Here is a 25,747-nt window from a genome sequence, read left to right as displayed (position 1 = left end):
CGTTATAATGGACGAAGTAGGTGGTGTTTCGCCGTCTCCACTCCTGTTAAGGGCTGTTGCAAGCCAAATCTGACGAATAGCGGAGTCCGTCACATTGTGGTAGAGCAAAGAGCCGCACCAAGCTCCAGTCGCCGCCTTTGTTGTCATGTCATTTGCCAAGCCGGGAGTTCCCTGGGTGGCTGCCTCGATTACTCGGGGCCCCTGGCAGGGCTGACAACGCTCCCGGCTTTAATGACAATGGTTAATACCAATCATGTTCACATCTTCACCGTTGTTGTCCATTGCCTTTGATATCCACGAAGACAAAGACAGCACTGAGGGACAATGGCGGAAACACGGATGAGGCCGTATGCAACTATTGCTTTATGGGTTGTCTTTGCCCCGTGTATATATCCCTCTTTCGATGATGGACGCCGTGAGTTTCCGGAGCGGATTATCCACCGGCGAACCATTCGCAAGCCTCGCGCCCTGACACCAACAGCTTCGAATCTCTGTTCGGGCTTTTCGGGATTGTCTAGCGTCTAGCACTCCGCACCCCGCATACCTTGCAAGGCGCTCAGCCGCGCCCATTCCGGCCATGCCCGGAACCCCATCACAGGAGTGGGGGCAGCAGGCGGCCCGGGTGTACTTTCCCGACAGGCTGAGCAATGAGATCATCCAAATGATCATCGGCAGCGACTGCGGCTTGTCGAACTCGGACCTCAAGTCGCTGCGGTGCGTGTGCAAGAGGCTGGACGACGCCATCATCCCCGTCCTTTTCCGGACGGTCGTATGCTCTTCTCTCTGGAGAGACCGAAGGAATTTCCTGAGCATCGCGGGCTCAGCCCGCCTGTCTGGCTCCGCCAGGACTTTCCGGTGGCTCGAGCTGTCGCCCATGACCCCCGACATTCCCAACATCGATGAAGAAGAGGAGAGGGAGCTCGCAGCTTACGGGGATGATTTGAACGTTACGGGCTTGGAGCTGGCGACGGCACTGATGAAGCGCCCTTCTAACCCGGTGTTTTGGATGCCGGCACTAGATTTAGATCTCACGGCGAGCCTCAGGGCAAACCGTGACTTCATAACCCCCTTCTGCAAGGCCATCTTGGCCATGCCCTGCCTTACGAGGGTAGAGGTACAAACTATGCCTCATGATCGAGTTATATGGACGAGCCCTTCGGGCTTCGAGTTCACGCCTGGCAACACGGCCGGCGTCCGCTCACGCTACATGCGGTATTCCAACAAGCCCGACGGAGGTGGCGGACTGTACGGAATACTCGCGATCTCCGTCATAGGGCGTGTGGCGGGCACACCGGGAACCGGACCGCCGGGGATCGATCCGGTTCTTGTTTGGGAAGAGAACGAGTATCCCGTGCATGACAGCGAATACGCTAGGTCTCTGAGTCAATACCCCCACAGAGCGCTGAAATACGTCCGGGAACTGTCACTTGCTCTGACCAAGGGGCGAGTCGGGAATTGGTGGAATGCCCTCGATGACTTCTCGGACCACCTTCAACTGGCCATGCATTTGCAGAAGCTGTGTCTTGACTGGAAGGCCTGGCACTTTACGGACGAAGCGGCGCACAAGCCCATGACACGCATCATGCTGATGTACGGGCTCGTCCCCATCTCCCCTTGCCTCAAGGAGCTGACAATCAAGCACTACGAGCAAAACAGTGAGCTCCCGTCTCTCCTCGCCTACGTGCTCATCGGCCACGGCGGGAGTATCCGGACGCTCCGGCTCGAGAATTGCAAGACCACGGTGGAGGTTATGCGAAAACTGTTCGAGGAAGACGTGCCGAGGGTCGAGGATCTCGTCGTCGTCGAGGACGGGGCCCTCGTGTATCGGGGAGAATCTAAAGGCATCCCCGACTTCGCTGGGCATATCAGATTCCCTTTTAAGCTACCGCCGTGGGACAGCTTCAAAATTCGGGATCGGACTTGCCACCCGTTCGTCAGCGAAGAGTATTGCGAACTGCTTCATCACGTCATTGGCGACGAAGGAGAAGAAGAAGACGAAGAAGCCGACCAAAAGGTCGGTGAAGCCGGCGATGGAGAGGGCGACGGCGTGGAGGTCGATCAAGATGCGGAAGTCGGTCAGCCCGAGGACGGTGAAGAAGCGGAAACGATAACTAGCCTCGAGCAGCTCACCCAGGGCCGCCGGGGCAGCTGGGATAATGACCGGCGCTGGGGGCCCTGGGAGCCTAGGGGGCCATGGACAGGCGAAGCTGAGGAAGAAGGGGATGCGAATGACCCTGACGTCGATGAAGACGATAAGTCTGACGTTGATGAGGATGACCCTGCATACCGGCACCTGACGGCCCCGCACTGGGCGTGCAGGCCCTACAAGTTCGGCGACTACGCGGGCGCCATTTACTGCCCAGTCCCCAAAGATAACCCCTTGGGTTACCCGACGACGATCTGGATGCTCACACGCCGTCGCGGGCAGACGCTGATCGACGAGCCCATCCTCACGTGGCTGGAGCCAGACGAGCACTTTGAGGACTGGGACGAGTCCCTGGGCGACGAGGCGCGGCCGACGCCGCTGGGCTGGCAGCTTGCGGCGCTGGCCTGCCTGGCTAAGGGCGGCGAGGACCGCACGGCCTTTGCCAAGCAGCTGCTCGACCTCTTCCACGACGGCGGCGTCCCCGACTTCCCCCGCCTACCACTCGACCCCAAGTACTTCCCGGACCCCGTGGTGATGGACAGGAGCACGCGGACCTCCAACTTCCGGCTACCCAGCGACCCCGCCAACGGCGGATACTTTTCCGACGAGACCCTGCTGTCTGTGGATGACTATCGTGCCGCATGTAGGGAATGGAGGCGGGTGTCATTGGAGGAGTGGTACCCTGACACGCCTTGGTACCAGGAGCCTTGATGAGCGTCGAACGAGATGGGCCAGCGGGAGGGGGTTAAAGTATTGTAACCAGGTAAAAGAGGAGGAACAGGAAGAAAAACAGGAAGACGTCGTAAAAGGGATAGGAAGGGAAATAAAAGGAAAATAGGAAGAAAACAAAAAAGGAAACAAAACTAAAAGATAAAGGAAAAGATTTTTTCTTTTTAAAAAAAGAATAGTAACATGAAAGCTGTTGGATTAGCTATGTGCACGTGTATCCGATAGGTGTTGTGGGCTTAGCACGTGGTAGCCCAGGCGTGTATATAAGGGCCGGCCTTTGACCGGCCCTTGGCAGATAGATCTCTTTCTTTCCCATGCAAAAGAGATCCGATTCACCCCTCAGAAGTCGGCATTTGCATTCCTCCGGAGTTAAGCCTCTTTGGGGCTGTTAGGTGATATGCCTACGAACAAACGCCTTACATATAGTCTCAACATTATACTCCCTCAATCCTGGAAGACTGCCATCTGCGCGAGGTGCAATTTATAAATACTAAACTCGCCCTTTGAAATGCGGCAGGTTAGCAGTGCAGCCCTTCCGCATTTCCACGCACACCCATTCTTTAGGGGGTGGGTGGTGGTTAGGAGTGGTTGAGAAACCACCCATCTTGCGTGCCAGCTGGAGCTGCAACCCCCACGATCACGACATCGTCTAGGGCATGGGGGAGGGCGTCCCCGCACGCCAATGCATGCAACCTCCCGTGCGATAATGCGATGGTAGAATGGTATCACAAACCTCTGTCAACCAGGATTGGTTGACATATCGATGTAGTCATCTTAAGCAAATATGTTGTGAGCGAATGCTGAGTGATCCGTCTGTTTTTCTTGGGCGATCGCGATGGATCTTCCACAGAGGTACCTACCTATATAATTGAGGGATGGGCCGGCCGAGGGCTGGAGCTGTACTGTCTACTTCTCAGCTAGACACATTAAATCGGATTAGATCTCCCTAGGCAACGTGCTCGCCATATTCCATCACCGCCAACATGCACCCCGTTCTTTTTGCGCCTGTCCTCCTCCTCGGCAGCGTTGTGGCTGCCCAGGGAGAGCTTGACGCCAAGCTGATCAGGAGGGACGCCCAGTTCATCAACGGACAGCCCATCAGCGCCGATGGCCGAGGCGCCCCGATCGTCGGTGAGAACCCTCTGCTTCCATCCAGGCCAGGCTTCCGCCCGCAAACGACGCGGCGGAGGAGGCGCTAATCCATAGTCGGTCGGCATCACTCCCAGGCGGGACCAACCGAGCGCTCGACGTGCAGAACCCGGACAACCTGGGCCAGCAGCCCACCGACAGCGGCACAGTGCCCAATCTCAAATGGAGCTTTTCCGCCTCCAAGACCAAGATATTCCCCGGCGGCTGGTCGCGGCAGCAGGTCATCCAGGACCTGCCGCAGAGCCACGACGTCGCCGCGGCGCAGCAGCACCTGAAGCGGGGTGCCATTCGGGAACTGCATTGGCATCGAGTTGTATGTTTGCGCTGCTTTAGATTGACTGGATCTGATAGCCATCAGGGAACTGCTGGGAGAAGGTAGTGGCTGACCTGCGTTTTCCTGGCCCAAAACAGGCCGAATGGGGGTTCATCTACGCAGGACAGATCAGAATATCTGCAGTGGACGAGTTTGGGAGATACGAGGACGCCATCTTGAACTACGGCGACATTTGGTACTTCCCCAAAGGAGTCGGGCATACTGTCCAGGGGATCGCCGAGGACAGCGAGTACCTGTTGGTGTTTGACGACCCGGACTTTGACAAGGTTGGGTGCGTGATCCGTCTCCACCTCCTCCCATTTCCCCCCGAGGAGCTCGTCACCAAGACTGATCGTGTTGGAAAAAAACAAGAACCACCTTCAACGTCGACGACTGGCTGGCCAAGACGCCGCGCAGGATTCTGGCGCGCAACTTTGGCGTCGACGAGTCTGTCTTCGCCAGCCTGCCGGCCACGAACCCCAACATCCAGAACGGCACCGTCAGCACCCGCAATGTGACGGCGGCAGCAGGGAAGCTGCAGGGTGACGCGTCGTTTGCGTATCGCACGCTACAGCACAAGGCCGAGGCCGTGCCGGGCGGCGGTGGCGAGCTCCGCAAGATCGACTCGACCAACTTCCCAGCCAGCAAGACCATCGCGGCCACCCTGGTGACGCTCAAGCCCAAGGGCTTGAGGGAGCTCCACTGGCACCCGAATGTATGCAGCTAACCCCTCCTTTTTCGTTGGGCATCGGCTGACGACGGCACGGCGACTTTTTTCCGTTTCTGCAGGCGGAGGAATGGCTCTATTTCCACAAAGGGACAGGCCGCGCCACCGTCTTTATCGGGAACGCAAACTCGCGCACGTTCGACTTCCAGCCGGGCGACACGGCTGCCTTTCCAGACAATTCCGGGTGAGTCCAGACACCACCCTCCTACGGTACACAACAATGCTGACCTCTTTCCGTAAAAGACACTACATCGAGAACACATCCGACACGGAGGACCTGGTGTGGATCGAGATTTACAAGTCGGACCGGGTGGCCGACATTCCGCTGACGCAGTGGCTCGCGCTGACGCCGCCCGACATTGTGGCGCAGGTCCTGAGGGTTCCCGTCAGTTTCGTCGAGAAGCTCAAAAAGGAAAAGCAGGTCCTGGTGTAGTGAAGGTGTCGTTCCTCGGGGACAGGGCTAGCTGCTCCTTTTCTGTAAGCCACCAATGGCGACAATGTTACTGATACAACTCCTTTATGTTTGCGGAACTTAAATCACCCCGCTAAAGCGGCGAAAGGAGGAAATCAGGCCCGCAATACAAAACACACGACACCGAGAATTGGTTCGGTATTTTCTTGTTTCGAGCTACGGGGGTTTTAAGAGAAGATTGGAGAAGGTCCGCCTCCGAAAGCTGACGCCTCTACTCGAATCTACTTGGGCCCAGCCAACCGTAACGGGAGAAAGGTGGGCAACGGGGACCTACGAGAATGAACTCGGGCCGCCACGCGGAGGCGTTGAGATAAACTGTTGCGACTTTATAAATTCGAACTAGAACCCATCCAGGGATGCGCGGTGGGCTCGCTCGCCGCAGCTTTAGTCTCCATCATACCATCCGTTCCTACTTCCCATCTTGCCCGGCAACCAGCTTCATCTCCTTGAACACCCTCCCCGGATTATCCAACAGCCCAGCCTCATCCTCGATGCCCCTGGTCCACTTGTCGAAGAAGGCCGCCACGGTCCGGCGTGTGATGTCGACCGCCCTGGCGCCCGGGATGCTCCCGACGATGTTGGCCGGCATGGTGTGCTTGACGAGATCCTTCCAGTAGGCCGCGTCCAGGGCATCCCAGTGCCCGTAATCGTCGGTCAGCGTGCGCCGCCACCAGCCCGTCTGGCTTGCCGTGTAGTCCTCCCACGTCTGGTCGACCCACGCGCCCGGGGCCGGGGCCGGGTCGTCCGCGGACACGTGGAACCAGGAGCCGAAGAGCAGCTGCGGCCGGCCCTTGCCCACGTCCTGGCCCGGCGGCGCCTGCATGCCCCCGTCCAGGTTGAGCCCGGCCCGGGTCAGCGCCTCGGATGTGTCGTGCAGCGTCCCCAGGGCCGTGGCGCCGCCGAGCGAGAGGCCGAGCAGGCCCATGCCGTCGGTGGCGAACGGCCACCCCTGCTTCTTCACCAGCTCGGGCCACCCGGACTCCACCATGTGCTTCATCTCGCGTAGGCGCGTGCCGTAGATGGCGCGCACGAGGTCCTCGGACAGGTCGAGGGTCGACGGCGGGCCCGCGACAAGCGTAACGCCCGGGTCGAGGGGCCCGCCGCCCCCCGGGGCCGACGGGTTCGGGTACCAGACAAAGGGCTGCTCGTACGGGTGGTCCAGCCCCACGACGGCGTAGCCGCGCGACGCCAGGTCCGAGAGTAGCATGGTGCTCATCTCGGCGGGCCCGCCGCGCCCGCCGGCGCTCCAGATCAGGGTCGTGTGGTTGCGTCGGACCCTTTCCAGCAGCGCGGCGGCGGGCGCGGGCTTGGCGCCCCAGCGCAGGTGGGACGACATCAGGTTGGCGATGGCCTCGTGGTCAATGTCGCCCGCCACCACGGCGAGCATCTCGGCCAGGGCGCGGAGGCCCCCCGGGTGGAGGTAGCGGGCCGGCGGGACTGGCTCGTCCTCCAGGGTCGGGTAGTAGACGGTGGCGAGGAACGAGGTCGTGACGTTGCCCGGGGCCAGCCAATCGCCCGGGTTGACAAAGTCGATGGCGTGCTTGCTGACCCCGACGTTGAACGGGCCCGTCGGCGGGATTATCTCTTGGCCGCAGGCGAGAGCCCCGCTGGAGAGGAGTGCGAGGGCAAAGGTCGCGGCGCCCGTGCGGGCCATGAGGCGACGTTGATCAGCCTGAGGCTGCATCGTTGAGGACTATGTTGCTTAACGGTTGTCTTGGTCCGAAGCTCTGTCGGGTGACGAGGACGAGAGAGAATGACGGACAGTACGGTCTACGAAGGCCGCTGCTTATACATCCTTTGAAAGATCGTAGCACACCAGCGATGATCTGATAAGTGTGCCCGCCAAGACACATGCTTACGATCAACGGCCGGAATCCGGGGCAACACGAGCATAAGCTGCAGATTCTGTGAATCTTTGCTTCGGAAATTGAACCTCTCGCCTGGGCGAGTCCTTGGCCAGGCTTTTCGGCAAAGTCCTTGGTCAAGTCCTTGGGTCTTGTCCGCGTCGGCGTTAGGATGGCCCTTTTCGATCCCGTCGTCCCCACAGCCACGGGCGCGCGGGCCCGGCTCGCACCCCGAGGTCCGGCTCACACCGCCCACCCCCCCGCTTTCGAAGGGGTAGCGTCGGCGCATTGGCGTGACGTGAATATGATTCTCTTCTCGCGAGAAATACTCAGAGATCAGGAGGCTGTGGTACTTGAAAGGGTGATGAAAAAGCACCATGATGGGGCGACAATGGCCGAGAACGATTGATCAAGGCTGTCGCGTCGATAATTCAGGCGGCCCTATTTCAATTGATCGATTCGTGTTTTCTCGCATTAAACTCACGTATTCGTACTGGCGCATCGACGGGGGCGCCATGCCAAATCGACTACGTCCTCCCAACGCCCCGTATAATTCGAATCCCCTTGGGTTCCTGTACCAACCCGTATTTGATCAGACTGCTTTGAAGCTGGGTCTTGGGGTAGGGGTTTTGGGATCCCATCGCCCCGCCCGACTTCGGAGCTAGTCCTCCTTTCTCTCCTCGGCAAGGGGAAACCGGACGGTATTCCGGATGAAGGTTGTATATGCTGGCCTTCCATGATCAGCCATCCAATGCATTGAACAAACAAGTTGCCAAGCCGATTCTGCCGTCGGCTTCAATATATACCCCATCATGATAATACATATTCTCAATAAGCTGCCCAATCCCAAACTCCTTTTACTCCGGCTGTCATTTGAAATGCTTGCAAAAAACCTCTCCAAAACATACGCCTTCGATTCCCCGTCAGAGCGACATCAATAAGGCCCCTCCACCCGCCGCTCTGCAAGCCCTAGGTAAAGTGCGGGGTGTTGAGGGCCATAGCAAACATCAAGCCCGACAGGAGGCCGGCGTAGGGCAAGGTAAGGATCCATCCCAGGGCGATCTTGCCGATCTGGCGCCAGTTGACGGCGCCGGCGTCCATGTTCATCAGGCCCACTCCGCACACGGCCCCCATCAGCGTCTGGGTCGTGCTGATGGGCAAGGCCAGGCGGCTGGCCATGAGCACCGTGATGGCGGCGCCGAGCTCCATGGAGAAGCCGCGGGTCGGGCTGAGCTGGGTCAGGCGGTTGCCCATGGCGGAGACGATGTGGTGGCCCATGCACCAGAAGCCGAAGCCGAGAAGGAAGCCGGCGACGATGAGGATCCAGATGGGGGTGTCGGTGTCCTCCGACACGAGGCCGGTCTGGTACGTCTGGTAGGCGGCGACCCAGGGGCCAACGGCGTTTGCCACGTCGTTGGACCCGTGGGCGATGGACATCATCATGGCCGACGGGATCTGCGCGTATGTCCAGAGGTGCTCGACGCGGTTGTCATACCGGTGCGCGCGGCCGTGGACGGCTTCGAGCTCCGACGCGGCGTGCGTCACGCAGTCGCGCGTCACGCCCTGCAGGAACCAGTACGTTGCATACGACCACAGTCGCTGCGGCTTGTACATGGGAAGGTGTGCGGTCGGGCCCAGGAATCTCTCCTCGGGCTCGGGCTTGCGCTTGTACCGCTGCACTCGGGCCGTGTCGGCCTGCTGCTGCTGGCCCCTCTCCAGATCATCCGCACCGTTGCTGCTGCTGTTGTCGGTGCCGGCGGGGTTGGCCTTCTCCAGGTCTGCGCCGCTCGGCTGGATCTTGGCGCTGGCGGTGTTGTCGGCCGTAGGCTCGGCGGTGGCATAGTGGTCGACAACAATCTCGTCACCTTTGGCGGGCCAGAAGATGGGCGGGTTCTCCTTGCGAAGCAGAGGGCCGAGAATCATGTGCCGCGCGCGGATGCGGGGGTCCTCCATGACGAGCCGGCGGTGGGCGTAGGGGACAAAAAATATGTAGGATAGAGCCAGCACACCAACAAAGACTCCAAGGACGATACCGACGGCAGTCACAGCGCCGAGATCTTCGAGACTGGGTGCTCCAGGGGCCTCGACCGTGATGAAGAGGGCCAGCATAGAGGCGGTAAAAGCGAGGTAGAAAGGGATGGCACGCATGGCCTTCTCGAAAGAGTTCTTGCGCTCGAGGACGGCAAATTTGAGGGTGCCGAAGAGCGCGGCCGAAATCGCAGCGGCGGTGCAGGGTGCTACAACCCACGAGGCTGCAATCTGGGAAACGCTACCCTTTTTCCAGCCCCACGAGATCTGGGAGTTGGCAGCGATGCCGGCGCCAACGAGGGCGCCGATGACGGTCTGTGTGGTGGACACGGGGAAACCAAGCTTGGTGGCGACAAGCAGGAAGCTTGCGCTTGCCATCTCGACGCAGCCCATGGCCAGGATCAGGACCGACGGACTGGCTTGGAAGCGGCCCAGGTCGATAACGTTGTTCTTGATGGTGCCCGTGACTCGACTGCCTAGGGCGACGGCGCCGAAGAACTCGGTGAACATGGCTAGGATACCGACCTGGGGCATGGTCATGGTCTGAGCCGCCACCGAGTTGGCGTAGGCGTTGGCCACATCGTTGGCGCCATTGCCAAAGGAGCTGGCGCAGAGGGCAATGGTGATGAGCCCGATGATCCAGCTATACTGCTCGAGGACTGCCATGGCTGCGGCGTGAAGGCGCACACGACAAGTCGGGAGGGAGCGGAAAGAGAATAATGGGGCCCGTTTCTCCTACAAGGGAGAGAATCAGGACAGTGTCCCGATATATATAGCGGCGGGAGTGATGGAAGAGGATGAGAAGGACCTAGGACATGAGAGGATCGGATAGAGTGCAGAGAGGACATGATCTTTATAGCCCGGGTTGCTCGCTGTATATGGAGTGGCATGTCGACCTTCTCCGCTCCATCCCCCACCTAGCTTTGGTCGGTCGGTTCCGATGCCTGCGGCTTGCGGCCTTCTCGCCCCTCGGCATGTTTTTTTTTCGCCATCGTTTCCACCCACACTGCCCTGGTTTTTCTCCTCCATCTTTTTTTTTTCACTTTTCCCCGACCCCCTGGCCTCTCCCGACAGGTCTAGTCGCGATCGCCTCCCAGGCCTGTGGGCTGGTGGTGGATATCCGACGAATGCCCAGCCCTACTGTCGCGAATCAGCAAGGCGGCACACTGCACCCTGCGCTTCTTGGCCTCACTTGGCTCGATGGGTCGTCCCTTCTGGGCTCGGCGGCGACCTTCCCAGCGGCCAGCCAGTCAGAGGCCGTCCTGGGAGCACGTTGCGAGCTGGACCGGCTCAGATGTCTTCGCCGAGCGGCGGGAGCTCGAGGCGCGGTGAACAGTCAACATGTCGACCGCACGCCAACGGGTGGGTTTCGCAGGAAGCCAAGAGCGAGCAGCGAGGAGTCGCGTGCCGTGTTGCTTGATCGAGAGGCATTTTCTGTCCATGCCTCGGCCAAGCGGGCGACCGAGCGGCAGAAGGAGCACCAGCGCACGCGATCAGTTGCCCGTCGTGGCCCGCGACAGGGAAAGAGCACACGAGCACTTGCCAAATCTGCCCGCCTCCAACTTGGCGCTCCCACAACATCCAATTAGCGAAACCCCACCTTCCCCAAAATTATGGCTTTCCAGTTGGCTTGCCGCTTGATCGTTTTGTTTTCCCTCCCAAAACTCGAGGCAGCACGATCACCCGCCGCCACCGAGGACCACACAAATCAAAGTCGACGGGCAATAATCGCTCGTCAAGTGAGCAAGTGATTCCTAATCCCTTGCGATTATTTTACCTTTTCCTTTTGCCCGTTCCTGACCTCCATGTATATCTTAGACAGGCCATCATCAACGAGCTCTACCTCCCCACCTCTGCTGCAACTTTAGCGGACCCAAGCGGGTTGTCTTTTCGCACTTATCCTTTTAAACTGGAACTTTCATCACCAAGGTGTATGGAATAAGTCTTAAAAAAAAAAGCCCAACTTCCATCATGTTACTTTCGATTGGTTTATATTCGAGGCCCGTCCATTCACAGTGAATTCACTCTGCAGTATGACCCCAGAGGCGGTGCCGGTAATCATCGTGCTTTTCCGGCCACCATTCGCTGGGGCACACTTTGAGCTACCGAAAAGCTCGTTGGCGAACCGTTTTACGAACATGGTGAGCCTCAGAACGCGTCAGCTCAATGTGTCTAGTTTCATTTTCCCGCTGTAGCTTCTGCGGTCACCCTCAAGCGGGGCAGATGCAGGAAATCCAGCACCAATGAACAAGGCTATTTGTGCAAGTGCCCTCCGAAACTCCCTGTGGTTCGAGGGAGCAGCGGCGTCGGGCTCTGGAATGTGATGCCTCCGACTAGCTGCAGACGCTGTCGTCGCGCACAGCCTAGGCCCGATATTTGCCGCTTGCATGGGCTGAAGGGCCGGGACGGGCTGTGTCATTGCCAGACTCGAGCTAGCTAGCCGCAGAGGGTGTCATCCAGCCTATTACATAGGATGTCTGATGGGAGGCTGCATGGAGGAGACCGGCTGCTTCCTTCTTACATCAGTCGCACAACATGTCTCGTCCATTCGCGCAGCTCGTCGCCCGAACGTTCTGGACAGCGCCCCGTGGCTGGCTGAAGTGCTGCGCGTCCAACGTCAGCCGCTGCCACCTGTCGGACCTGGATATGGCTGGATGTGATCCGGCCTCTTTGCAAAGTGCTGAATGGCCTTGCACGCGAAATGTATTGTATAAAGCCAAGGAGTCGTCCATTTGGTCCTCCACTATTCCTCTTGTCTTGGCAGCTCATTCTTGACCACCGTTTTCGCACCGCCAACTACTTTATACCTCTAAATATCCCCAACAGCCAGACCAACCATGCCTCTCAAAGGCTACATCGTGTGGAAGTCTACTATCAAGAAGTGGAACCCCAGAGAAACGCCGGGCCATGGCCACATCAAGTTCGACGACGGCAAGACGAGCAACGGCAAGCTCTGGGACGCCGCCGTCAACGTGGAGTCCAAGTCGGCCGACTCTCGCCTGGTATTCTGGCTCAACCGCGACATACCCGCGTCGCACCCCCTCATCGCCCCCCTGGCCGACCTGCCCTTCGGCAAGACCAAGGGCGCTCGCCCGGGCCCGCCGGGCCTGGACTTCCTTCGCGGCGCTGCCAACGGCATCATCGACATCAGCAAGGGCCTGCTCCTGCACGGCACCGAGCCGGGCCCGGACAACGACATCCTGGACTTTGTGAACCCGGTCCTGAACCAGGCCGTCGCGGCGGGCAAAGAGGGAGCCGACCTGTACCTCTTTGGCGAGCCGTACAGCAACGGCACCGGCATCCACGACATCCACATGAACCAGGGCAACAAGGGCCAGTGGGCACGCGACAACGGCGTCTGGCAGGACGGCGCCATCGTCATCCACTTCAAGGACGGCAGCCACGGCGGCAAGGGGCACTGGGAGGGCATCTTTCTGGCGTTTGCGGTGCAGACGCCCAAGACGAACGACAAGGGCGGGCCGGTTGGCAAGAGCTTTGGGGAGATCTTTGATGAGCACCGCGTCGGCGGCGGCGGCGATGACGGTGACGGTGGCGACGGCGGCGACGGCGGTGATGGCCAGGACAGCGACGGCATGTTCAAGGGCAAGCTGTCCATCCTGGCCGCGCTCGTCAACCCCGTCGGCCCGGACAACAAGTCGACTTCGGGCGACCCGGAGACCGTCCACCTCGTCAACCGGACCGCCACGGCCGTGAAGCTCGGGAGCTGGAAGATCACCAACGGCGGCGACGGCGGCTCATTCACGCTCCCCGGATCCACCGTCATCCCAGCCGGCGGGAGGCTCCCCATCCCCGTGGGTCCGGGCTGCCCGCTCAGCAACACGGGTGGGGAGATTGCGCTGATGGATCACAATGGGAAGGTCGTGGACGATGTCAAGTATAGCAAGGATCAAGCTGCGAGGGAGGGTGTTCTATTGTACTTCCAGCAGAGAGGCTAGAGAGCAGGTGGGGTTCTGCTGTTCCCCTGCGAGGCTACCTGATGGGAAAACTACATATGGAAGCTCTACTTTGAGAACGAATCGATGTCTGGGAGAATCTTGAATGCCATCGTACGCCCGTATGTGGAGGATAATGCCCAGAATGTCCTCCAGTCAGCCCGTCTAGTTCTTCAAGTCCTCGATCTCATGCTTCAGAGCCCTCGCCTCTGTCTTCAGCTGGGCAACCTGTGCCTCCAGATTCTCAACCAGCGATTGTAAACGGTTGCGGCCCGCCTCTGCGGCGCTCCACCGATTCGCGAGAGCTAGAAACTCGGCCCGAATACTGTTTGTGGTCTCATAGTACTGACGAGTCAGGGTCAGTTCGCGCTGGGCATAGGAGGCCTCATTGACAAGACCCATAACCTCCTCCTCCTGCTCCTGCCGGAGCTTCTTTGCCCGTTTCTCGAGCTTGCGGTGGCGCCTCACAAACTTGGCGGTATCGAGATCCTTCTTGGGCTTGCCCGGCTGGAAAGCCACGCCCGGAGCCTGCGGGGCTTTTTCGTCTTGCTGCTGGCCCATCTGGTCCTTGGGCTCTCCAGTGGGCTTGGTCACGAGAGTGTTGCTGCCGTTGCCTCCCGCGTCGCTGCCGGTGGGGTCGGTGGGGGCAGGAGACTGGGCCAGAGTCGGCAGACAGTCGTAGTTCTCCAGGTGGTCGTCCTCTTGGTCTACGTGGAAGTTGTAGACAGGACTCCACGAGCTATCGTCATCGTTAGGAGCGTCCTCAACGAAGCTGAATGACTGCTCCTTGGCCGCTGGGCGGTTGGCGTCATGCTGCTTGTCCTCGGCGGCAACTTTGGCTGAGCCTTGGTGAACTGTCAGAACTCTCTCACTTCGTCTTGACAAGCTCCAGATGCTGTCCTGGCGATGCAAAGCAAAGAATCCTCAGGCTCGTCCTTCGGGGTTTCACTTACCACTCGGACGAGGAGGCGCGGCTGGGGCGCATGCATTGTCGATCCTGCTGGACGGGACAAAGGGGACGGAAGGCTGGCGGCGGGCCTCCTCACGCTTCCTCCACGGGTGGTCGGGAGGCAGGTTGGAGTTCATGATGGCATGCGTGAGTCTGTCGTCCCGGATTCTCTCCTCTTCGGCAAAGCCGTTCTGGTCCACGTCATTGAATCCCATCGCAACAAGATTGTTGTTTCGCTTCGTGGATGAATATAGAGACGAGGGTGGCTGTGTTGGAGGCGCTGTGTCGGGTTGCTTTGTGTGCTTCTTTTGTGAGGTTTTGTGGGTGGAGGAGTGAGCTTCTGGTGGGCTACACACTCTGCCTATTTAAGAGTTTTCTTTTTTTCTTTTTTGTGGGGAATTGGGCTTCGTCGCTCCCCTTTTCAGATTGTGTTCACTGTTTAGTCACATTCCGTTGTATCGAGAAAGCCAAGCGGCTTGAGTACCTGGATGGCTAAGCCAGTGCCAAAGCAGAATCAAAATGTCGCCGACGCATGAGGCCAGGCTGGACGTTGGGCAGGAATTGTAAGAAGAGTGAACCTGACGGAAAGGTCCTTCACGTGATTTCTTTTCGCTTGTCGTTTCCCAAAAGTCTTTTTGTTTTCCTATTACACCCAGTATGAAGGCAAAATTCGTTACCATTTTGAATAACTTTTGGAAGGAGGGCTTGGATATCCAACTACCGAGGTTTCCCCGCTATATATAGAAAAGTAGAAGCACCGCGATCCTATTGTACACAATGAGTGCAAATAAACATTTCGAATACCTTTACTCAAAGTTTTGGAATTAGTTAAGGCAAATTCACATTCAAGTATCCTTTAAAGCAAAAATGTAAACCTGCTCCCAAATTACCTAAGTCAGTGCACCCCCTGTCCGACCACCCCCCCGTCCGGACACCTTTCCCACATAAACTCACTGTTTTCATAACGCATTTAAAAATCGTATAAAAATAATATAAGTATAAAGTACCCGTTTTTATATAGCCGAAAGGGCAAGCTTTTATATAACGTATTAAAATATATACTTATACATATTTAATAAAGTATAAATTGCGGATAAAAAAACTGTTAAAGTTTACTAAAAAAATGTATGCATTTTATAACAATGTTAAACTATAAATAACTTTGTTAATATATACGTTATAAATATGCAATAACCTGCATTTAACTTTTAAAAACCTAAACTTTTACGTAAATACTTTTTTATTTACGTAATTTGTATATTTAAGCTTATATTTTGAAACCACACAGTGTATTGCACAGTAAAAGCAACTTTTTAAGTTTTTAAATTTTAATTAAATATGTAAAAATTATGTAATTTAATACTTTTTAAAATATAAATTCCGGGATTTTATATATACAACGTAAGTTGTTTTATATAAATAATATACTTATTTAAAAAGTTATTGCATATTTTAAAATGGTATAAATTGTATATAATTTGCTAAAAAAACACTAACATTTTAGCTTAAGTTAGTTAAAATCCAAATTATAATTTATAGAAAGTAAATAAATATAAATATAATATATTTCGTAAATTTTTATGCTTTTAGCTATATAATGCCGTTTACGTTATATTTATACGATTTTTATACGATTTTTAAATGCTTTATGAAAACTGTGAGTTTATGTAGGAAAAGGTGTCCGGACGGGGGGTGGTCGGACACGGGGTGCACTGACTTAATACTCCCTTTGTTGACCAGCTAAAGTCGCTACTGCACAATACCCCCTTAAGTTTCCTGCCTTAACCGCAAAGACCTGTTTGTGACACTTTACCGTAACGGGTAGGTTCTCGGTCTAGGCCACCCCATCGCACTTACAATAGCGCATGGAGGGTACGCTATTAAGCGTATTAGAGAACTGCCAACTGGCTTGTCGAGTGCGAAACCACGATGGAAGAATTCTTGGGACGTTTTTAGCTGGTTGCTATAATCGATTTAGGCCTCGACGGACGCGTTTAGGGTAGGATACGAGGGGATATGGGCCAAGCAGATGGTTGTTACCGTCGCGTTGATGCAAACGTGGGTCAGGCCGTTATCAAGGAACCCCGCCAGTACGTAAAATCCCGCGGAAATTCCCCCGCCCCCACTCCACATGTTCTGCAGCTTCCCGATTGTATGTGAGAATTTGAGCCTACTTAAGCAGGGACTACCCGTCCGGGCTGCGAGGTCGAATTTCAAACCCAATCAGTCTGCGAAGTGCTCAATACGGAACCAGTCAAGATGGTCTCCCCTCCCACTGTGATTCTAGCCTTGGCAGGTCTCCTGGCGGGCTCTGCCGTGGCTGAGACTGTTCACGGGGTTGTTGTATTCTCGAGACATGGCGATCGTACGTGATGAGCAACCCCAAACTGGCCTCGCTCAGTGATCTAACCCGCCGCAACTCAAAAGGGACCGTGAAGCATTACGGTGCGCAGGCCCTGACCAATCTTGGTGCCACGCAAAACTTCCAGGTCGGCAGCGGCTACCGCGCCCGGTACCTTACTGCTGGTTCTCCGCACCGCATCCTCAACATCTCCGAGTTCAATTACGTCTCGTCGCAGGTCTATGCTGCCGCGCCCAACCAAGGCATCTTGCTCAACACGGCAACGGCGTTCCTTCAGGGCCTGTATCCTCCCACCGACGGCCAGGTTGCCGCCCAGACGCTCAACAATGGCTCCAAGTCCGAGTCCCCCCTGGACGGCTATCAGTATGTTACCCTCCAGGGGGTGAACAAAAACTCCCCAGACACCATCTGGATCAAGGGTAGCGATGGCTGCCCTGCCTACGCCAAGGCGAGCAACTCCTTCCAGAACAGCGCCGAATTTTCCTCTCGGCAGGCCTCCACCCGTGACTTTTACCGTCGCTTCTTTCCTATCCTGGAGTCGCCGGCGGTGTACGACTACACGTCCGCCGACAATATGAGCTATGCCAATGCCTTCGACATCTTCGACCTGATCAATGTAGCACGCATCCACAACGCCACGTCCCTCGCGAGGAACGTCACGGACGAGGATCTCTTCCAGCTACGCACCCTGGCCGACAGCTCCGAGTTTGGCGCCAACTACAACACCACCCAGCCCGCGCGGTCCATCCACGCCGAGACGTTCAGCGCCGCGGTCCTCAACCAGCTCAACCAGACCGTCACTTCCAAGGGGAAGCTCAAGTTCTCCCTCCTCGGCGGCAGCTACAACACCTTCCTGGCCTTCTTCGGCCTCGCGAACCTCACGGCCGTCGACACCAACTTCTTCGGCCTGCCCGACTACGCCTCCACCATGGCCTTTGAGCTCTTTAGCGCCGACACCGTGGCGTCCTTCCCGCAGGACCCGGCCTCGGCGCTGCGCGTCCGCTTCCTCTTCCGCAACGGCACCGCCGGCGCCCTGTCGCCGTTCCCGCTCTTCGGCTCCGGCGCCGACTCGCTCGCGTGGCCCGACTTTGCCGCGCAGATGCGGTCCCGCTCCATCGCCACCGCCGCCGGGTGGTGCGCCGCGTGCGGCTCCACGGCCGATTTCTGCGCCGCTGACGGGAACCAGGTCGACGGTCCGGCCCCTTCGGGGAGTGGCATGTCCAACGCCGTGGCAGGCGTCATTGGTGCGATGGTTACCTTGGGCGTAGTGGCTATCCTTGGTGTACTAGCGTTCGTGCTACTTCGCAAGCGCCGGGCCGCTCCCGCGGGGGCGGCGGGAGTGGAGAAGGGAAGTCTGCATAGCGGGAGCCAGGGGCATTGAATGTTGGTTGATCAAGAGATGATAAGCGCCAACCGGCTGCTTCAAGGAAAGTAGGTCGTCGGAATCAAAATGGAGGGGATAGGATAGTTCTTTAATCGATAATCGATATCAAGAGGGAGGAAAAGAAATAGGACTTGGCGCGATTTAAATGTTGTTGGGGCGCTGCGGGCTAGGACCCCCTTAGCTTTTTAGGTCACAAAAGTCGACGCTTCGCTGGCAGCTCCCGCCCTCACTTGCTCGCGCCAACACACAACTCAGCGCAGTCGCCAGCCACGATGGCCAACCTTGGCATACCAAACCTACCACCAGACTATACGCCCAGCGAAGACCAATTCGCACAGACCATCGACACCCGCCATTGGATACGGTACCGCAAATGGAACTTCGTTATTTTCCGTGGCACATATAACGACAACGCGCTTTGGGCAAAGTTTATCACTCTCCTTAAAGGCGAGTACGCCAATCACATGGAAAGTGAAGGAGTATAGGGCGAGCTAGGGCCCGATCTCGAATGGACCATTATCGAAAACAAAGCCTTCGAAGGCGCGTCTAGAGATGCCATCCGCGCCCGCTTCCTCGAATGGGTTGCCGCGCGGTCCGACGAGCGCGACGGGCCGGGCGCCGCCGTGGATACCTAAAGCGTGCCCGCGCTTTAAGTACTGCATTTACGTAGACCGCGCCTGTTTGGATTCTATTACGGTAACGCGGGACGAATGGCACCGCGGTCCAGGGATTCATTGGCAACTCCAAGGCCAAGTTGTTCTTATTGACGGTACCCACGGGCACCACGATAAGGACGATCGCCACCTTATACCTGCGGAGCTGGACGAGGACGGGAACCCTCGGACCGACGAGGAATATGAACCACTCGAAGGAAATATTAACTGGGACGTTGGCTGGACCTATATCGACGCCGGCCATCTTACGGTGTATTACGAGGACCTGCATTTTCAAGGGACCGATTGGGAAACGTGGGAAATGGTTTACGACCGCAAGAGGCCTTCCGCCGAAGGCCCCAAGCGTGAGACTGGAGAGCCTCTTGCCTCATTCGATTTACCATCAAGCGGCGAATATTGAGAACTGCCGCGTCGCTTCGTGGGGAGGATAGTAGCTAACGAATACCAATGTGTTTTCCGGTCGGATTGGGGCAAAACTTCAATAATATCTAAATCTCCTTATTACATCCCTCGGGGCATAGCCCTTGAAAAGGGGAGTGCTATATCACCCCGCGCGTATTGCTATTTGACCCCGAAATAGCGGAGTCACCGTGCAACACAAACTGTCAAGGTACCTCCACTAGTTTGGGCCGGGAATCTGTGCTTTTGCTGGTCGTTCAATGCCTGTCAATAATAACGTAACTGTGTTCGTAAGTAACGTGCGGGAGGCGCTGAAATCAACCCCCGTAAGGGAGGAATCGGAATCGTCGGCAAATAGGCTAGGGGCTAAGGGCCCACCTCCCAAATTAGCTGCAGGGGTCTCCGATCCTAACCCGGCAGCGGTCGGGGTCCGCCCTAGTGCTTCCTTTTCGCCCATTGTTTTAGCCCCTGCCCGGGCCAACGGGGGCGGCTTTTTAATCGGAAAGGTAAAATATTAAAAGCTTTGTTACGGGAAGGCCAAATAGCGTCGGAAGGCATTATCGATTTAAATGAGGCTGGAACGATAAAAATCGCGGGTTTTTTTGGTGTTAAGGATTAAAGTTGGTGCAGGGATTAAAAGGGGTTGGGCCTTAATAAGCAAAGCGGGGCCATTGGTGGGTCGGGCCCAAGCCGGATCTGTGCCTCTGCCTGTCAACCGACGCAAAAAAGAACGGCCGTGCCAACGACCGTGCAGTACGGGGAATTGAACTAGTGACTTCATGAATTGACGTGATCAACATGGGAGAACATCGCTCGTCGTTTGGGTACATTCAATTTGGCCCGTGAGACGGTGCGCGGCGATGCTCACACGTGTGCACAGATGGATACGGGGTTAAATAGCAATACGCGCGGGGTGATATAGCACTCCCCCTTGAAAAGCATACCCACCTAACGATCTGAGGCGTCTATCAACTTGATCACAATTCCTTCTGGCTTCGCCCCGGTATCCTTGTACTCTGGCGTCTGGTACGCCGGGTTGCTGCTCTTGGCGACCACCCCACGCTGGCCCTCGTTAGCGCCGAAGCCGAGGAGCGCCGCATCGCGCTTGGAATCGGTGGCGTCTTCGCCCCCGTCGATGCTGTCGGCCATGTCATTGTATGTGACCGACGACGTGATGGACAGGTCGGCCGCGTACTGGACCTGCGACTGGCCGCCATCGATGCCGTAATAGATCTTGTCGGCGCCTTCCATGCATTGGTTGCGCGGCATCAACAGCTGCGGGGGCGGTAGGGGAGCAGCTGCCGCTGTCGCTGCCGCCTGCGCGACCGCCGGCGTGGCGGCAAGCGCGGCCAGGACGCAGCGGGGGACGCTGAACGTCATACCGGGCGACGGGTTGATGGGAATGACGGGGAACTTGGCCGAGGTGTGAGAGTAAGCGAGCAGAATCGACTCAGTGCTGTGTCTGCCTCGGCTGGTGTTCCCCGTGCCGGCCAGTCCGGAAGACGGTGATAATCAAGCTGCTCGGGGCGCTCGGAAGAAGGACGGCTTTGTAGATGCCTGTCCTTCTCGTCTTCCTCGTCTGAGGCTCCGCATAAGCCGGCGCCCGAACTGTGCGCGCGGTTCGCCTGTGCGACGAGATCCAAGAGCAGCTTCAGCTTTCTTGACCGGTCCTTCTATAGCGTTCTACCGAATATCGTGGGCCTCTGTAGCGCATGGTGCAATAACGGAAACCAAAGTTGCCTTGCCTCGTGAGACGAGGTGCGGAGCCAATAGTCCAGGGTGCTTTTCTTCAGTAGATAGATGTGCGTCAAGAAGCCAAAGCATTAGATTTCGGACGAATTTTCCGATTATCGGGGTTGGGAGAGAGAAGAGTATGACTGAGCTCGCAATGTCGTAATTACAAAAAAGAGAATTGACCGTCCGCAAGGACATCGAGCTCCTCCCGGAGCAGCCGGACTACGACGACGGAAGCGCAGGTCCACTGCTGGTCCGACCCGCGTGGTGAGTGTCTGGAGCCCGTGGGATGGGTGTTGTACTAAACGTCCCTGTGCGGAGCATCCGACGAACGAAATGGACCTTCCCCTCGCTAAAAATAAAAAAATCCTACACCCCCATGCACTCGGCCGGCACGTACGATGCCGAGACGGACACGGGCGGCTCCAACGGCGCCGGGATGCGGTACGAGGCCGAGGCCTCCACCACGCCCGCGGCTTCCTGGAGCCCGTCAAGGCCAAGCACCCATGGGTCACGTACGCGGACCTCTGGACGCTCGCGGGCGCCACGGCCATCCGCGCCATGGGCGGGCCCGACGTCGCCTGGCGGGCGGGCCGGAGCGACCTCGTCGACGGCTCAACATACTCCCTGAACGCCGGGTCCGCCGCCAGCGCCATGTCGGTCGGCAGCATCATGAGCTCGTCGCCCGTGACGCTGTTGACGGCGACGAACCGCCGGTTCCCGCTGGCCGCCACCGTGCGCTCGGCCCAGTCCTCGGACAGCAGCAGGCGGAAGTACTGGTTCGAGAACCGGGTCGGGTTGTTGGCCCACTTGCCCTCGAAGCGCGAGTTGGCCGCGTGCCAGCGGCCCAGGCCGTGCGCGCCGCTCAGCGCCACCGTCTCGCGGTCCGAAAAACCCATGCGGCCGAACACGGCCCGGATGTGCGCCGCGCCGCCCCGAAGGTTAGGTAGCCCTGGCGGTTTCCAGACCCAGCTCCCCTCCGAACCCCGCACCACCTTCTACCGCCCTCCCGCAAAATTGTCGGAGACATGATTTTGTTTTGTAAGCGTAGTATATCTGTTTCCGTCAAACCCCAGCAATCACACAGAAATACGTACAAATATCTACCGGGGTCGTAGAAGCTTGACTTAAATATAATATGGGTTACACATCCCTATCCCCCTCATCACAAGTTACATCTCACTCTGCTGGCAGGCTCGCCTCCCTCTCAATTTCCCCCTTGCTTGGAGACCACCCGTTCTGAAGCTGCTTGTCGAGAGAGGCGCTGATTTCACTGGCGGGCCACCACTCACCCCAGCTGGTCAGGAAGATCCTGTCAGGGTCGTCCGGGAAGTCTTTTCTGAAGAGGGCCTCAAGAATGCTGGAGGCTCCTGTAGTCGGCGTGCAAGGCAGGGGTCAGCGGATGAGTCGTCAAGCGATACAGAGAGAGAGAGGAGAAAATTGCCGCAGGGGAGCAGTGGTGCTTACCGGTTGGGATGGATTTGGCAGACGACATGACATTTGCCGGCGCCTTAAAATCGGCGCCACGGCCAAGGCCTGTGCCTGGGATCATGCCCGGCGATACGGCGACCACATCGCAGACACCGTGCAGCTCGCGGCGCCACCAGTGGGCGGTGAGCAGCTGCAGGAACTTGGAGGCGGGATACGTCTTCCAGCTTGTCGCTCCGGAGCCGAGCTTTAGGGTGTCGGCCAGGGTGGCTTCACACGGGTATATCAGCTGGGGGGTTACGAGTAGAAACACCTGCTGGGTTAGGCGGTCGCGAGGGGCAGTGCCTACATGGGTCAGGGACGTTCTGGACCGCGCCCGTCGAGACCACCACGATGCGCGAGCGAGAGGCTACGAGCTTCTCGCGCAGCAGATGGGTCAGGTAGTGTTGGGCTAAGGATGAGATGTCAGCAGTGCTAGTCAGCACAGGCTCACCACGCCCAGACAGAAAGGAAGGGAGCAGCAATCCTCACATAGATAGTTGATAGTGTACGCGTCGCACCACTTGGACCTATTAGGGTCTCCCGTTTCGGCCGGAAATGCGGCGGCGGCGTTGAGCACAAGATAGTCGAGACGGCCGTCGTCGCTGCGGCCAAGATCCTCGAGGGCCTTCTTGGCAAATGTCCGGACGCCGGCCAGGTCCGTCAGCTCCAGGGGAAGGACCGTCAGGCTATGTCGAGCGGCATCGAAGCCCAGAGAATCGAAGTCGGTGCGGGCCTTTGCGGTGTCACGCGCGCCCAGGATGAGCCTGTAGGGCTGGTCCACCTGCGAGAGGAGCTGCTTGACCATCTCGAAGCCCTTGGTGTGTTATTCGTGGTCAGTACAGACGGGTCCTCCTTGCAAGGCCTGTGACTGGCTCAAGGTGATTTCTCACCAGGCCTGAGGTGGCACCAGTGGCCACAATCGTCTTTGCAATCGCTGTCGACATTTTGGTTGCTTCGTGCGAGGGCAACTGGCGATGTTGAAGCTCTCAAACAGTAAAGGGGAGGGAGAGCACTCGGTTTTTATGGTGGAGGAAATGATTGCAATGTTGAACACACGGCGGGCTTATGATGCCAAATCAATATCATGCCCAGCCTGCTGATAAATGCGAATGAATGGCACTCGCCCGGGCTCGACGCGGTGTTTAGGATCGGATTTTGGCGCTGTGTCCGGCGATCTTGGGGCGGCTGGATGACGCTGGTGGCACCGGCTCGCTGTTCCTGAATCAACCCCGCCAGCTTGAGGTCCCCTCAGTACAGCACAGTGGAGAACAGCCTGACCAGCACGTCTTCAACCCCAGCCCTTGCCGAGTTCGTTCTAGGAACTATTTGGAGGTCAGTCCTCATTCCTATGACGGACAACCTCGGTAGCCTCAAAATATGCCTTAATTACTTGCTCTCGATGAGTGTTTACACGTCTCCTGTAGCCCTGCATTATTTTCACCTCACGCTATTCTGCTGCTAAACTCACGTTTCCTGCGAGTACTTGGACCGCATCCTCCAGCGCGGCCCGTACCGCATGACCAGAATCGGCACCGGCGCGACGGCCAGGCTGGCACTTGCCAGGACCATGAACCCCCAGCCCCAGCCGAGGTACTCGGTCAGGGGCGCGATCGTCAGCGGCAGGAAGGTGCCCGCCAGGCAGCGGCAGACCATTACGCCGGTCAGCGCCGACGCCGAGTAATCGCCGAAGGCGTCGACGACGTAGGCCGTGATGGGCATGCTGGTGATGAGGAGCGAGAAGCAGACGGCGGCGCCGGCCGCCAGGACCACGGGCACCGGCGCGTGGTACTCGGCCGCCCACCCGTAGGCCGCGACCGCCACCGGCATCATCAGGGCACCGGCTATGGAGATGGGGAGTCGGTACTCGGGCCGGCCCACGCCGCCGTTGGCGTTGCGGAGCTTGACGTATAGCGGGTCGAGGGTCAGGTTGATGATGAATAGCGCCAGGAACTCGCCCGAGCCTGTTTCGAGCCGCTGTTAGCTAGGTTACTTTTATTTATGTTCCGGGCCCATTTGCTGCGGAGGAACGGAGAGGTGGAGGGGAGCACTGACTTAGAATCAGGACCGCGCCGCCAATTTCGGCGGGTGACATGCCGTATAGGGTGTCCAAAATCACTGACAGCGAGACCGTGATGATGTAAAAATACGCGAAGCCAAGCGCGTTGAACGCCGCCATGGCAATCAAAACCCCAGAGCTAGACCAGACAGTAGCCGGCCGCATGATGGCTTCCATCAGCTTCGCCGCCCCGCCCTTCTCGCTCTCCTGGCCGTGGGCAACCAGCCCGGCGGCGGTGGCTCCGTAGCCGTACGCATGCTCGCCCACCACGGATTGCTTGAGCTTCCCTTCTCGCCGAGCCCGCTCGGCCCTGCGCCTCAGGATGACGGGCTTATACGTCTCCCTCAGGAGCAGCATCAGCATCAGAGAGCACACGGCAGATATCCCGACGCTCAGCCAGATGACGGCGCGCCACCCTATCGTCTGGGCGACGGCGCCGCTGATGGCGGGGCCGAAGGCGCCGCCCAGCAGCGGGGTGAGCATGCAGGCGCTCATGGCGGCGCCGCGGCCCTCGCGCGGGAACATGTCGCCGACGATGGCCGGGTTGAGCACGTTTGTGGCAACGGCGAAGCCGGTCAGGGCGCGCGCGCCGATGAAGAGGTCGGTGCGGCGGCACAGGGCGGCCAGGACGGTGGCGGCCACGAAGAGCCAGTTGGCCGCGTTGAGCACCGGCCAGCGCCCGTGGATCTCGGACAGCGGCGCGATCAGCACGGGGCCGACCGCCTCGCCCAGCTCCCAGATGGTCACCAGGAGCGCCACGCTGGCGCCCACGGACGGGGCCGCCTCATCGCCGCGGTCGCGGTCGTTCTCGCCGTCGAGGTCGCTGACGATGCGCGACGCGATGGGAATGAGGGACATACATGTAAATGTGCTGCGATTTGGTGTAGGTGACACGAAGCCGTCTGTGTCAGTCACACACAGCCCGTGTGTGTCGCATTGATATCAAACGCAGACTTACACAGCAAACGCCATGAGCGCAAGGAGGCTGACAATGAACCACTTGTAGGCCGTCGTCCAGTTCATGGGGTCGTCCGGATCAGCATCGCCAAGGCCGAAACCCAGGGGTTGCTCCTCGGTTGGAGCATCAGGATCGACCGTCACGGCGTGGTGGACACGGTTCGCCGCCACATCTCCCAGCAAGGGGTCGGTCTCCTCAAGAAGGGCTGTGTTCATAACTGGACGTCGGAGCAAGCAGCAAACAATAAAGCACACAGCACAGAGGTAAAGGACGACGGCTTGCAGAGCAAAAGTCGGCGGCGGCCGAGGTAGAAATAGTACCTTTGGTGGGTTCCACGATGACTCGATATCAGGGGGTTGGCTTCCGACCTCGCATGAGACGGATTCGAAGTGGGGGTGCA

At 57.9% G+C, this 25,747-nt stretch overlaps 12 protein-coding genes across 12 annotated transcripts; 6 read left to right on the top strand and 6 right to left on the bottom strand.

Annotated features, from left to right (window-relative positions):
- Positions 1-577: 577 nt before the first annotated feature.
- GGTG_05552 (hypothetical protein) lies at positions 578-2,857 on the top strand (the record flags this gene model as incomplete). The annotated part of the gene is made up of 1 exon (XM_009223355.1): positions 578-2,857. One exon carries the CDS (start codon positions 578-580, stop codon positions 2,855-2,857), a length of 2,280 nt encoding a protein of 759 aa, XP_009221619.1.
- A 908-nt stretch (positions 2,858-3,765) lies between these two features.
- On the top strand, positions 3,766-5,953 carry GGTG_05551 (hypothetical protein). The gene is made up of 6 exons (XM_009223354.1): positions 3,766-4,006; positions 4,102-4,337; positions 4,436-4,629; positions 4,710-5,052; positions 5,127-5,248; positions 5,308-5,953. The coding sequence occupies exons 1-6, from the start codon at positions 3,859-3,861 to the stop codon at positions 5,495-5,497; spliced, it is 1,233 nt and encodes a 410-aa protein (XP_009221618.1). The 5' UTR covers positions 3,766-3,858; the 3' UTR covers positions 5,498-5,953.
- GGTG_05550 (hypothetical protein) lies at positions 5,796-7,550 on the bottom strand. The gene has a single exon (XM_009223353.1). The coding sequence runs from the start codon at positions 7,218-7,220 to the stop codon at positions 5,946-5,948; it is 1,275 nt and encodes a 424-aa protein (XP_009221617.1). The 5' UTR covers positions 7,221-7,550; the 3' UTR covers positions 5,796-5,945.
- Positions 7,551-8,025: 475 nt separating this feature from the next.
- On the bottom strand, positions 8,026-10,263 carry GGTG_05549 (phosphate transporter). The gene has a single exon (XM_009223352.1). It carries the CDS (start codon positions 10,072-10,074, stop codon positions 8,350-8,352), a length of 1,725 nt encoding a protein of 574 aa, XP_009221616.1. The 5' UTR covers positions 10,075-10,263; the 3' UTR covers positions 8,026-8,349.
- Positions 10,264-10,535: 272 nt separating this feature from the next.
- Positions 10,536-11,166, top strand: GGTG_05548 (hypothetical protein; the record flags this gene model as incomplete). The annotated part of the gene is made up of 1 exon (XM_009223351.1): positions 10,536-11,166. One exon carries the CDS (start codon positions 10,536-10,538, stop codon positions 10,995-10,997), a length of 462 nt encoding a protein of 153 aa, XP_009221615.1. The 3' UTR covers positions 10,998-11,166.
- A 957-nt stretch (positions 11,167-12,123) lies between these two features.
- On the top strand, positions 12,124-13,535 carry GGTG_05547 (hypothetical protein). Its single transcript, XM_009223350.1, has one exon. It carries the CDS (start codon positions 12,246-12,248, stop codon positions 13,362-13,364), a length of 1,119 nt encoding a protein of 372 aa, XP_009221614.1. The 5' UTR covers positions 12,124-12,245; the 3' UTR covers positions 13,365-13,535.
- GGTG_05546 (hypothetical protein) lies at positions 13,322-14,623 on the bottom strand. The gene is made up of 2 exons (XM_009223349.1): positions 14,315-14,623; positions 13,322-14,206 (listed from the first exon to the last, which is right to left on the bottom strand). The coding sequence occupies exons 1-2, from the start codon at positions 14,523-14,525 to the stop codon at positions 13,527-13,529; spliced, it is 891 nt and encodes a 296-aa protein (XP_009221613.1). The 5' UTR covers positions 14,526-14,623; the 3' UTR covers positions 13,322-13,526.
- A 1,946-nt stretch (positions 14,624-16,569) lies between these two features.
- GGTG_05545 (hypothetical protein) lies at positions 16,570-18,053 on the top strand (the record flags this gene model as incomplete). Its single annotated transcript, XM_009223348.1, has 2 exons — positions 16,570-16,675; positions 16,738-18,053. The coding sequence occupies 2 exons, from the start codon at positions 16,570-16,572 to the stop codon at positions 18,051-18,053; spliced, it is 1,422 nt and encodes a 473-aa protein (XP_009221612.1).
- A 275-nt stretch (positions 18,054-18,328) lies between these two features.
- GGTG_05544 (hypothetical protein) lies at positions 18,329-19,130 on the top strand (the record flags this gene model as incomplete). The annotated part of the gene is made up of 2 exons (XM_009223347.1): positions 18,329-18,527; positions 18,727-19,130. The coding sequence occupies 2 exons, from the start codon at positions 18,329-18,331 to the stop codon at positions 19,128-19,130; spliced, it is 603 nt and encodes a 200-aa protein (XP_009221611.1).
- Positions 19,131-20,077: 947 nt separating this feature from the next.
- On the bottom strand, positions 20,078-21,762 carry GGTG_05543 (hypothetical protein; the record flags this gene model as incomplete). The annotated part of the gene is made up of 3 exons (XM_009223346.1): positions 20,078-20,542; positions 20,817-20,916; positions 21,383-21,762. The coding sequence occupies 3 exons, from the start codon at positions 21,760-21,762 to the stop codon at positions 20,078-20,080; spliced, it is 945 nt and encodes a 314-aa protein (XP_009221610.1).
- Positions 21,763-21,831: 69 nt separating this feature from the next.
- Positions 21,832-23,732, bottom strand: GGTG_05542 (hypothetical protein). The gene is made up of 5 exons (XM_009223345.1): positions 23,224-23,732; positions 22,823-23,147; positions 22,641-22,742; positions 22,331-22,561; positions 21,832-22,233 (listed from the first exon to the last, which is right to left on the bottom strand). The coding sequence occupies exons 1-5, from the start codon at positions 23,275-23,277 to the stop codon at positions 22,043-22,045; spliced, it is 903 nt and encodes a 300-aa protein (XP_009221609.1). The 5' UTR covers positions 23,278-23,732; the 3' UTR covers positions 21,832-22,042.
- Positions 23,662-25,644, bottom strand: GGTG_05541 (hypothetical protein). Its single transcript, XM_009223344.1, has 3 exons — positions 25,348-25,644; positions 24,386-25,260; positions 23,662-24,294 (listed from the first exon to the last, which is right to left on the bottom strand). The coding sequence occupies exons 1-3, from the start codon at positions 25,560-25,562 to the stop codon at positions 23,798-23,800; spliced, it is 1,587 nt and encodes a 528-aa protein (XP_009221608.1). The 5' UTR covers positions 25,563-25,644; the 3' UTR covers positions 23,662-23,797.
- Positions 25,645-25,747: the final 103 nt, after the last annotated feature.

The sequence above is a fragment of the Gaeumannomyces tritici genome (assembly GCF_000145635.1).
Source record: "Gaeumannomyces tritici R3-111a-1 unplaced genomic scaffold supercont2.3, whole genome shotgun sequence".
In the NCBI taxonomy this organism is placed as follows: domain Eukaryota; kingdom Fungi; phylum Ascomycota; class Sordariomycetes; order Magnaporthales; family Magnaporthaceae; genus Gaeumannomyces; species Gaeumannomyces tritici.
The sequence above is the reverse complement of the archived record's forward strand: the minus strand, read 5'-3'. Positions and strand labels throughout refer to the sequence as shown.

Bases quoted from the DNA above. Each gene is read 5' to 3' on its own strand.
- GGTG_05549 (XM_009223352.1), bottom strand. From the start codon at position 10,074: ATGGCAGTCCTCGAGCAGTATAGCTGGATCATCGGGCTCATCACCATT.
- GGTG_05542 (XM_009223345.1), bottom strand. From the start codon at position 23,277: ATGTCGACAGCGATTGCAAAGACGATTGTGGCCACTGGTGCCACCTCA. The intron at 22,743-22,822 runs GTGAGGATTGCT...TCTCATCCTTAG, and splicing joins GTACACTATCAACTATCTAT to CCCAACACTACCTGACCCAT. The intron at 22,234-22,330 runs GTAAGCACCACT...CGCCGACTACAG, and splicing joins TGCCAAATCCATCCCAACCG to GAGCCTCCAGCATTCTTGAG.
- GGTG_05541 (XM_009223344.1), bottom strand. From the start codon at position 25,562: ATGAACACAGCCCTTCTTGAGGAGACCGACCCCTTGCTGGGAGATGTG. The intron at 25,261-25,347 runs GTAAGTCTGCGT...ACCAAATCGCAG, and splicing joins GCGCTCATGGCGTTTGCTGT to CACATTTACATGTATGTCCC. The intron at 24,295-24,385 runs GTCAGTGCTCCC...GGCTCGAAACAG, and splicing joins CGGCGCGGTCCTGATTCTAA to GCTCGGGCGAGTTCCTGGCG.
- GGTG_05547 (XM_009223350.1), top strand. From the start codon at position 12,246: ATGCCTCTCAAAGGCTACATCGTGTGGAAGTCTACTATCAAGAAGTGG.
- GGTG_05551 (XM_009223354.1), top strand. From the start codon at position 3,859: ATGCACCCCGTTCTTTTTGCGCCTGTCCTCCTCCTCGGCAGCGTTGTG. The intron at 5,053-5,126 runs GTATGCAGCTAA...CCGTTTCTGCAG, and splicing joins AGCTCCACTGGCACCCGAAT to GCGGAGGAATGGCTCTATTT. The intron at 5,249-5,307 runs GTGAGTCCAGAC...TTTCCGTAAAAG, and splicing joins GCCTTTCCAGACAATTCCGG to ACACTACATCGAGAACACAT.
- GGTG_05550 (XM_009223353.1), bottom strand. From the start codon at position 7,220: ATGCAGCCTCAGGCTGATCAACGTCGCCTCATGGCCCGCACGGGCGCC.
- GGTG_05546 (XM_009223349.1), bottom strand. From the start codon at position 14,525: ATGGGATTCAATGACGTGGACCAGAACGGCTTTGCCGAAGAGGAGAGA. The intron at 14,207-14,314 runs GTAAGTGAAACC...CAGTTCACCAAG, and splicing joins CGCGCCTCCTCGTCCGAGTG to GCTCAGCCAAAGTTGCCGCC.